The following is a 10,511-nucleotide window of genomic DNA, read 5'->3' on the forward strand; positions in this document are numbered from 1 at the left end:
AGGGACCCCACAATGGATCTGGGGAAGAGTGTGAGGAGTTCTGCCCCTGAGGAGGAAGGAGAGGCAGAGACAACATTCCCTGTAGTCCTGCACCACTTGGGGGAAGGAACTTAAGAGGAAAGTTAAGTCCTGGAAGAAAGGAAGGGTTGAGGAAAGGTACTTTTAAGATTTGGATTTCTCATTATCTTCCTCTCTTATGTGATTGGTAATAAATTAAACTAATTTCCCCAAGTTGAGTCTGTTTCGCCCATGATAGTAATGGGTGAATGATCTCTCTGTCTTTATCTCAACCCACAAACCTTTCATTATATTTTCTCTTGTATGTCCAGCTGAGGAGGGGAGTGGCAGAACAGCTTTGGTGGGCACCTGGTGTCCATCCAGGGTCAACCCACCACAGGCAGAATGACTAATATTACCAGCTGGTTGGTTGCAGGGTCTCTTTTCATTCATCCCTGTTGAGGTGTCCTCTGTAATGGTCTCAGATCTGCCTCATGAGCTTGAGGTATCTCACCTTCCACAGACTGTTAGGCTGCTGGTGGACAGGAGCTCTGCACATGTTGTGTTTCTCTTGCCAGTGTCCCCAGGTAGATGCTGGACTGGCATGCCAAAGCTCAGCACAGCTATTTTAATTATGCAGCACAGTGCTGCACTTGCTGAGATGACACAGACCTCTAAGACACCAAAGAGAGTGGAAGCTCACACAAGTGAGCAAGAGGGAGAGAGAAACTCCACACACTGCCTGTTGTTCAGTCCCAGAGGAGATCTAACTCAGTCTGTAATTGCTGTTCTGGATAGCTTCTGCCCTCAAAACAATTTTCTGCTGGTCTGTTGTTGCTTAGGCTGAATCAGGTTGATTTATAGAATGTCATTTTTTTTTCCTCCCCAGCCATAGACAAGAGAAAAATATTTGTTGAAAGGCTGTTGCAGCAAGATTTAGTTTTTGCCCATCTTGCATCAGAGAAGCTTGCTCATGTTTGTTATTATTTTTTCCCTTTCCCTTCCTTCCCCTGTCTCACAAAAGGGAATGGGAATAGGCAAACACTCTGCTTTGATTAGTCTTTCCCTGTCCACACATGGTGGACCACAGGGTAGGAGATGCCCTCAGGGTGTTGCAGATGGGGCAACACAAAAGGAACATCTCAGTATCTCTTTAGTAAAACATGAAAGACACTACAAAGGTGGAGTTTCTTTGTTTGTTTGTCTTGTTGGCTTTTTTCCCTCTTTTCCCCCAGAGATAACAAGCACTAGGGTTTTGTTTTGCTTTATTTTGGCTTGGAGTGCTTCCATATACAGAAATACACACATGGATGTTATATTACATCTTTCAGAATCTCCTTCAGGTGAATTTTCTAGCTCTCTTTGCTGCCTTTTGCAGGTAGATGATGGGGCAGAATGAGACCTCTCTAGTAGAATTTAGCATCTCCTGAATGTTGAGTCAGCAATTAATTTAAATACTCATTTTAATAGTCCTTTGTAGAAATGACTGGCTGGTTTGTGAGTACACACGAAAGCTCATGTGCTAAGTTAGGCAGAACACTGATACTTCTGGTCCTGTTTTTTAAACAAACCTAAGGCAAACATGTTCAAGGCCAGGCTGGATGAGCCTTGAGCAACCTGATCTAGGGAGGAGGTGTCCCTGCCAGGGCAGGGAAGGTTGGGACTAGATGATCAGCAAGGTCCATTCCAACCCTTAAATTGAATGATACTATGATTCCAGATCTGGCTAAATGTGGGGGAGAAATCACTGACAGCACAGGTTTGTTCTGTGTCCTCTTGAGGAGAACATGTTCCCCTCTCTGTATTCCATGGTCAGAGTTCTGTTAGAAGTTTTCAGTGTGGATAAATCTTCACCCCACAAAACATGAGAGTGGATGAGAGAGGAGGTTTACTTATTTGCTGTCTTGGCAAATACCTCAGCAATCTTCATTCCATGGGAAAATTGGCTGCTGGGATTGATTATAAGGTTGTTGCCACATTGGTAACAATGTCTGGATTGTATAACCCAACTTGTTCACAGCTTAATTTGCAAAGTGTTGAAATTTTGATCTTGTTAAAGTAAAAGAAGGGAGATGGAAATTTCTAGTTTGCAAAATCATGTTTCCAACCATTTCTGTGCCAGAGTCGGAAATTCAGAATTTTTTTTTTGCAACACCTTAGAACTTTGCAGTGATATTAGTCACCTACACAGCCAGGTTAAATAACTCAAACAGTTTGCCAGTCTTGTATTTCCTGTTATAAGTTTCCAAATTAACTTTCCCTAGTGAGATTTAATCCTCTGGATCTTTAGGGTCCAAAAATCTTTTGTCATCTGGCACTTCTCTGAGTTTTTGGTCATCTTTAGCTACTGCCATTTCATTTTACTGTTGACTAGTTTAATTCTTTCTCTTCCAGCATGGATGACATTAAATCCTGTCTACTAATCTGAACAATGGATTTCTCCTTTTGGAAAAGAAAAGAAATAAAAAAAAAACATTAAAGAGGATTTAGATGGAACAATTTAAATCTGTCTCCCTCTTGCTATGGAATGCTGTAAATGAATTTTTGCCAGACAGGAAAGTCTGGTGTTAATTAAAACCCCCCAAATCCCAGCCTAGTTAGCTGGCAGGGAGGCAGCATTTTTGGACTGGTGCTGGCTGTTGTATTCCTGGTTTCTGTGGAGTCAAAGAGATTTATGAGGAGCTGCATTTCATTGTGAATTCTGCATGGTGTGTGCAAACACAGGAAACCAAAGGCAGTCTGATTTTGCTAACAAACTCTGATGCCTGGCAAGTTCAGAAGTACTTGGTGATGGAGCTAACCTGGCAAGAAGGAACAGGAATGTAGCTCCTAGGTATAATCCATTATGGAAGGTCTTTATTTCTAGGTATTTTTCTTTCTTCTATTTCTTCTTTTGTTTTAGTCACATCTATCAGGGACTTTGAAGCTTCACATTGCCAGGTTAAATTATTCAACAGATTCCTTGCTTCAGGTCAGATTGCTTTGTGCTCTGTGCTTTGCAACTCACCCCTGTTTGTTTATCCTTAAATACAGTAGTCCCAGTATTTCCTTGCTAACAGCTCAGCACTTGGCTCTAACTAATGCATATTTGCTAAACCATAATTTTAAGTGTTGTTGCAATGTTATGAAAAGGTTCTATACTCTGCAGCAGCAGATGGCTGCTTCATTCCAAGTACCTGAATATAAATGGCAAATCTGAACCAGCACTGTTCATATACAACATTGAATTTCCTTTCTCATTCTTCCCTTCTTGACATAACATTTGGGCATTAGGAGGCAGAAAACCCAACTCTTTGTGGCTAAATTAGCTGAGAAGGACCCTAATAGAAGTCAGTATATCATTTGATCTTTCTTAGACTGATTGTCCTCTTGTTTTATTCCAATGAAAATACATGGGGTGGGTAAGGGACATGTATAATTCAACATATTGCAATAAACTTTACCAAATGTATGTGTGAAAACACATTCATGAGTCTTAAGCCACGTCCACTTAATGTGCTGGGAAAGAAGCTGAACAAAATCTGACTAAAGTGTAGAAGGAATTGTGTTTATATTGCAAGGAACAGAAATCAAAGGCTGATGTCAGTGGCAATTTTGCAAGAGAGACAAATGAGCATTTTTAGTATTATTTGTTTGTTGATTTTTTCCTTAATCATCTTTTGCTAAGCAGTTAAATGAAAGCAGAGCAACACATTAAAGTTAATTCTCAATTCTTCACATTTTTCTAAACTTTAGCTTTCTTGCAAAGATTTTTTTTTTATCCAAAAAATTGCTCAAAAAAAATTTCCCACCCAAAAAAAAAAATCACAACTAATTTCTCCTCATTTCCTGGCAATGATTTAGTACCACAGTGCTCAAGTGCAATCTCAAGTTACTTAAACTTCATTGTTTTGCAAAATATTCTCCAGTATTTACAAGTTAGGAATAATACAATCCATAATTAAAGCTTCATTATACTTGACAAGTGAAGGAATGAAGTGCAATTTGTGGTGCATTGCTCAATCTTTGCTTGGGGGGTTGGTTTTTTTTGCTTTATTATGATTTCTCACAGCTTTTAAAACCTTTTCTTTCCCCTCCTTCTTCAGTTATTCAACTATTTGGTATATTCTAGAATTCACAGTGGGACTCCCAGGCTTCATTGCAATTTGATGTGATTCTATGGTATTCTGGGATTAAATGTTATGCCAGTTGTATTCTCATAGCAAACTTCAGTAGAAGAAAATGGATTCATTTTGCACCATCTTCTAAATCTGCCAGTAGGGAAACTGAGTTCTTTAAAAGTGTCATGGAAGCAAACAGACCTTTTGGCATGATCATGGAATCATAGGATGGGTAAGCTTGGAAGGGGCTACAGTGGGTCATCTGCTCCAGCCTCCCTGCTCAAGCAGAGTCATCCTGGAGCACATGGCACAGGATTGTGTCCAGACTGTTCTTGAACATCTGCAGTGAGGGAGAATCCACACCCTCTCTGGGCAATCTGTTCCAGTGCTGGGTCACCCATACAAGAAAGATCTTCCTCATATTCAGGTGGATCTTCTTGTACATCAGTTTCTACCCATTGCCTCTTGTCCTATTGCTTGGTAACACCAAGCAGAGCCTGCTCCAGCCTCTTGACACCCTCCTTCAGATACTTATAGGGTTCCATCTCAGTTGTCTCTTCTCCAGGCTGAACAGGCCCAACTCTCTCAGCCTGTACTCATAAGAGAGATGTTTCAGTCCCTTAATCATCTTCATAACCCCCTGCAGGAGCCACTCCAGGATCTCCATGTCTCTCCTGGAGTGAGGAGCTCAGAACTGGACACAGCACTCCAGATGCACCTCACCAGGGCTGAGCAGAGGGGCAGGATCACCTCCCTCAACCTGCTGCCCACACTGCTCTTCATGCAGCCCAGGGCATGGTTGGCTTTCTGGTTTGCTAGTGCACATTGCCAATTCATGTCCAATTTTTCCTCCCTCAAGTATTCCCAAGTCCTTCTCTGCAAGACTGCTCTCATTTCATCCCCCACTCTGTACAGATGCTGGGGATGTTCCCAATCCAGGCACAGGACCTTCAATTTGTCCTTGTAGAACTTAGTGAGGTTGAATTTTTTTCAGTGCATCTTTCCAGTCGAGTACCTAAGAGAACTACTGATGGAGAAATAGATTTAACTATGATTTCTGAGCCAATTTTACAATAGTTTCATCTAGACTGTGCTTTCTCTACTTGTGTATTTGTCATCTGCAGCTTTTCCCCTCCCTCAGGTGTGTTGTCCTGCCCTAGAAAGGTACTGAGTAGCTTTTGACAAATGCATACTTTTTGCTGCTAATTCTCCTACTCTTGGGCTCCTTGGCCTCCAGGGCACACTGCTGGCTCATGGACAGATTATTATCCACCAGGACCCACAGGTCCTTCTCTGTGGAGCTGCTTTCTGACATCTCTAGCCAGATGGACTAGAGTTGCAACAGGACCCAAGCAGATAAACTAATTACAGTGCCATTAGTATCAGGAGAAGCAGCTTCTTAGGAAATGTTTTCAGTGCTTTAGAAAGCATCCAGTGCTGGGCTCCCTACTGCAGGAGTTCCATGGACATACTGCTTGCCAGACAGTCTGTGGAGTCTCCATCCTTGGAGACAGACAAAACCAAGTGGACATGGCCCTGAGGAACCTGCTTTAATTGTCTGCTCTGAGAAGGGGTGTTGAGCTAATGACTTCCAGAGATTCCTGCCAATTTCCATGTTTCTGTGATTCTCTGATTTTTATAGCTTAACAAAATGCATCCTGTTTGAGTGTCTTTTTTTCTGCTCTGCTAATATTGCCTTACTGGTTGTGCATTTAGCAGTGTCTATATTATTATGTCTATTATTGCTAGATTAATTCTTTTTATAAGGCACAGTGTCATATGAAGCCAACATATGCTCACATTTGCTCTTTTATATGGTAAGTGATCAGAAATGAAGGAAACAAACTCATGGATAATTTGCTGTGTTTTCACTGAGACAATTTCTGTGCTGTATCCAGTTTCTGCTTTTTTTTTTTTTTTCCCTACTTGAAAACTTATATATGAATCTGTTCCTCAAACAGCTCTTTCCTTATTGCCTTAGCAATAAGAAGATTTCAAATTCAGTAAGTTTGTGATCATATCTCTATCAGTTTATGAATAGTCCTTTGTCAGATGGATGCTGTGCTGAAAGATGGCCTTTTTGCTACATAAGAATCCACACTCTGGGATGAATGGCCTGCATCAACAATAACTTTTTTAGAAAGAGAAGTGTTTGCTGCTGCTGGTTTTATTGCTGTTTTTTCTTAGTCCTCCACAAATCTGAAAAGCAACCATAAAATCTGATCATTCTACTTGTTTTTTACACAAAGCTTGAGTCAGCTACCTGACGTGGATCGAGCAAACCGTGGCTCTAAGGGAGCTTTTTATTTACTATGGGAGCATTATAACTTTCTCTTTTACTTCTACACAGATGAAGATTTCTGGGTTTGTGTTTTCCTTTGCAAAGCTTGACTCTCTGGAATGTGCTTTTTAGGTTTAGATATTGCCCATTCTTCATTAATGTTAGGCTTTCTGTCTTTTCAGAGTGACATGTTGGATGTGAACCAGATCATTAAAGACTTGGCCTCCATGGTTCATGAGCAAGGAGATACAATAGGTAGGTATCACATTCAATTAAGGGCTTTATTACCCTCTTGCACAATTCTAATGTGATATTGTCCCTGATGAGCAGCTGTTTGTTGATGCTGTGGTTATTTTCCCTCTGTTTTGGGCATTTTGTACATCCAGAGATGTTTTGATCTGACAAACTGCCCTGTGCAATAAAGTTCTCGTGTTAAGGATAGTTTGCTGGTATATTTAGCAGAAAATAGAATTCACAGGGAGATTAATCCATTCCCTTTTGACTATAAAAAAGGAAGCTGAAGTATATATAACATTAACTGGAAAGGGATCCAATTCTTCCTTTCTATCTGCAACTGTAATTAAAAAACAATAGTAGTAGCAATTATTGTTATGATTATTGATGATGGTAGAGAAAATGAAGCAGCTTGCTTTTTCCAAATGGAACTTTCATTCCACATTGCAGTGTGTGTCTAATTAGATTTACAGAAACCTAACATCATGATGTGCTCATAGGCATAGTCTGAAGTTTCTGCCCATTAATTGACCTCCTCTTGTTCTCCAGCAACCAGTGGCTAGGAGCATGGTGGAGAAAATTGGGAAAAGAGATGAGAGTAACCCCTAATAGTATCTTTAAGAGCAGACTAGCAATGACAGCCACCACTTCTTATGAATAGAGAGATAAGACAGAGTAGATCAGCTCCCTCTGATCTTTGTCTTTGTCCCTGTTCTCTTCTGATGAAGTTTTTTTTAAAAAAAAAAAAATCAGTCTTTTTTTCTGTATCTCTTGTTTTGTGTATGGATAATACTGTGCAGTGCTTCTGATCCAAATCCCCACTTCCAAACTGGAGAGCTAATGATCCTAAAGTCTGATTGAGGGACCTGAACTCCAGAGAAGTAAGATTTGTGGGGATATTTCTTACTGAAGCATTCAGCTGGAGTTCTCACTGGTGCTCCTCGCAAGTGGATCAAGTCCTGAGACAGCCATGTGTAGATCATAAAAGAAGAAACTCTTCTCTGCTGTTTATTAATCACTCTGGATTTCTTTGCCAAACTCATATCTTTCCAAATCTCCATTAGCATAAGATATCTCCTTTCACACCAAAACAAACTAGCTGGCTCATATCTTTCCAAGTCTCCATTAGCATAAGATACCTCCTTTCACACCAAAACAAACTAGCTGCACCCCACTGAGAGACACCACTTGGGGTCACAGGGGCAGAAAAAAACCCCAGGTTTTGAGTATTTATTTTTCTTTATTTTGTTTTTTTTTTCTTTTTTATGCTACTTTGAAAGCTTATTTTTGTACATGGATAACTTTGGAGCCTGATTCATCTCTAAAAGCACATCAGATGCTAATGCCTTGAGGGACATGACAACACACATCAGCTAGCTTCAAGATCCTTGTAACTCCTTTTCTTAAGGCAATATTTATTATTTTAAGATGTTGCCCATGCATGGAAGTGACCCCAGTATTAACTTTCTTGTGAGAAACTGTTAGACTAAGTAGGACATTTTGACTTTGAGCCAGAGAAGGTTTTTGTTGCTTTTACATATCACACATTGGTGTGATATATAAATCTGCAGCAGATTTTAAATAGTTTCTTTAGGACTATCTTTTCATCCTGACAGTCAGTCAAGGTATTTTCCCAACCAATTGCTGAAGGGTCCCACTGTTTATCTTTTGACATTTGTATTACACAGAAGTAAGTGAGATTAAGAATCAGGAGGCAAAGGGAGTTGAAACCCCCACAGTGAGAATTTGATGACAAAAGACAGTTCTTAAGGCACTCATTTGATTTTTTTTAATGCATTCCTCTTACATGCATGCAATGAAAGATCTGTGTTTGCTTGTTTGGAAGACACAGGGAAAATAAAAAAAAACCAACAGGGAATGTGAGATGTGCCCCTCAGCAAAATGCTTCCAGGGCTGGAGGGTAAAACCCCTCTCTGGCTCACCTGGGCTGGGGAGAACTGTAGGAAGAGCTTGTCTGGGCTGTGGATGGCACAGACAGAACAACCCATACTTCTTGCAAAAACCTGTAAGTAGTTTTGCTAACATATGGGCCAACTCCTTAATGAACACATCGATAACACTCCCTAGGAAAGAAAGCAATTTCTGTCATGCAAGGAAGAAATGGAATGCAGACTTGGGGCAGGATATCTCTGGTGGTTTATGTCATCTACAAATAAAGTCTGTACCTACGTTCCTAGTCATGGCATCTCTTGGATACAAATATTTAATTAGGCATTACTCTATCAGTGAGTCCAAGCCCTTGAAGCCAAAACAAGCTAATAATGACCTGGGTTACTTGTGAGTCAGCAGAGTCTTTCCAACACAATGTAGCAGGAGATCTTGGCAGGGCACAGCATCCCTGTGCAGCTTCAGCATGTTGGTGAGGAGAAAGGATGTAAAGAGGAAGACACTAATAGAAGAAATCAATAATTGATTCTAGACTTGGTATGGACAACATGGTTTTGGGTTCTGTAGCCACAGGACTCTGTAGATCAGCAGCAGCTTGGGAGAGATGGGATCCACTTCAGAAGGAGAACTCTAAAGTAGGATTGATGGGGGAGGGAGGGAGTCAGCAACAGTCCTGTGAGAACAATGGACAGGATCACTGAAAAAAGGACATGGGGTGGTGTGGCAGGAAGGGTTCACAAAGTCATCAAAGTGGGCCATGGGCAGGGTCAACTCCAGCACTTGCATGTGAGAAGGGAGGTGTCTACAAGGCATCACCATCATGGATAAATAGCCTAAACCCTCTCCAGGAACTGATCATGCTATGGTGCACCTCTAAAGTGCCTGTAAGCAAATGCACACAATATGAGAAATAAACATGAGGAGTTAAAGATCTACAAGAAATTGCAGGGCTATGTTTTTGTTGGGCTCATAGAGACTTAGTGGGTTGGCCCCACATTGGAAGGATACAGGCTCTTTAGGAAGGACAGGATAAGAAGATGAAGAAGAGCTTTCCTATAAGTAAGACAGCAGGTGGAGTTTGTGGGGCTTTTCCTGGGGGTGGATGAGAAGCTGTTGGAGAATTTATGTCTCAGGATTAAAAAAAGTGCAGGCAAAGTGGATGAGGCAGTAACAGCCTCATGTTTCCTGGCTCTGGTCCTCATGGAGGATTTCAATCACCCCAGAACCTGTCAGAAGGACAACACAGCAGGGCATAAATGTTCCAGGAGGTTCTGGAATGTATTGATGACAACTCTGGGGATCTGATGTACAAATGGCAAGACTGACTAGAAGAGGTCCATCTCCAGTAAACTTTAGTGTCAGAAGGGTTCTGCACCTAAAGCATCCAAGAAAAGGATTAAAGACTTGGCATTGTGAGAAGTACATTACATTAGAGGTGATTGCTAGAGCAATGGTCACTCCTTTCCATGCTTATAGATGGTCACTCAACTGAACTGTAAGTTCCTCAAAAGTCTGAAACTTTCCCAGTATTTCAATACTGAACATCACTATTTTATATGTGCAAGCTTGTAGTGTCATTGGCTGTACTGGGATGTATAGACTTAGTTCCATGGAATCAGTTTTATAACAGGTTTTTAGGGAGAAGAGAAACCTTAAATCCACAGTTCCCCTGAAGAAAGTGTCATCACAGCTGCCAGTGTTTATATTGGTGTCCAATGAAGGCAAGTGCATATTTGTCCACTTCTGTAGGCTTCTGTTTGTCTTGTAACAGAGAATAAAGATGGCCTGAATAATGCAGTTAATGTTTTATTTTTGCCCATGGCAGGTTCTGTGTTTTAGAAGTATTGTTTTTCCATCCCACCTGTGTATGTAACCTTAATATTTATGCCAGAATAACACACAAGACTTACATTTCTTATCTAAACTGCTCTGTCTCAACTTTCACCATTTATATCATTTTTTGCAACTCCATCACATTTCTCAAAGCCATA

The 10,511-nt window shown here is 40.8% G+C and overlaps 1 protein-coding gene across 1 annotated transcript in view; it reads left to right on the forward strand.

Moving 5' to 3' along the window:
• The window catches only part of LOC103807388 (t-SNARE domain-containing protein 1-like), a gene marked incomplete at its 3' end in the record, with an annotated part of 52,237 nt that overhangs the window by 31,174 nt on the left and 10,552 nt on the right, over window positions 1-10,511 (forward strand). The window contains exon 3 of the mRNA XM_009080114.1: window positions 6,561-6,633. Coding sequence (XP_009078362.1) covers window positions 6,561-6,633 — 73 coding nt within the window. The remainder of the gene's footprint in view (window positions 1-6,560; window positions 6,634-10,511) is intronic.

This window comes from Acanthisitta chloris, unplaced genomic scaffold (assembly GCF_000695815.1).
Source record: "Acanthisitta chloris isolate BGI_N310 unplaced genomic scaffold, ASM69581v1 scaffold3068, whole genome shotgun sequence".
In the NCBI taxonomy this organism is placed as follows: Eukaryota; Metazoa; Chordata; class Aves; order Passeriformes; family Acanthisittidae; genus Acanthisitta; species Acanthisitta chloris.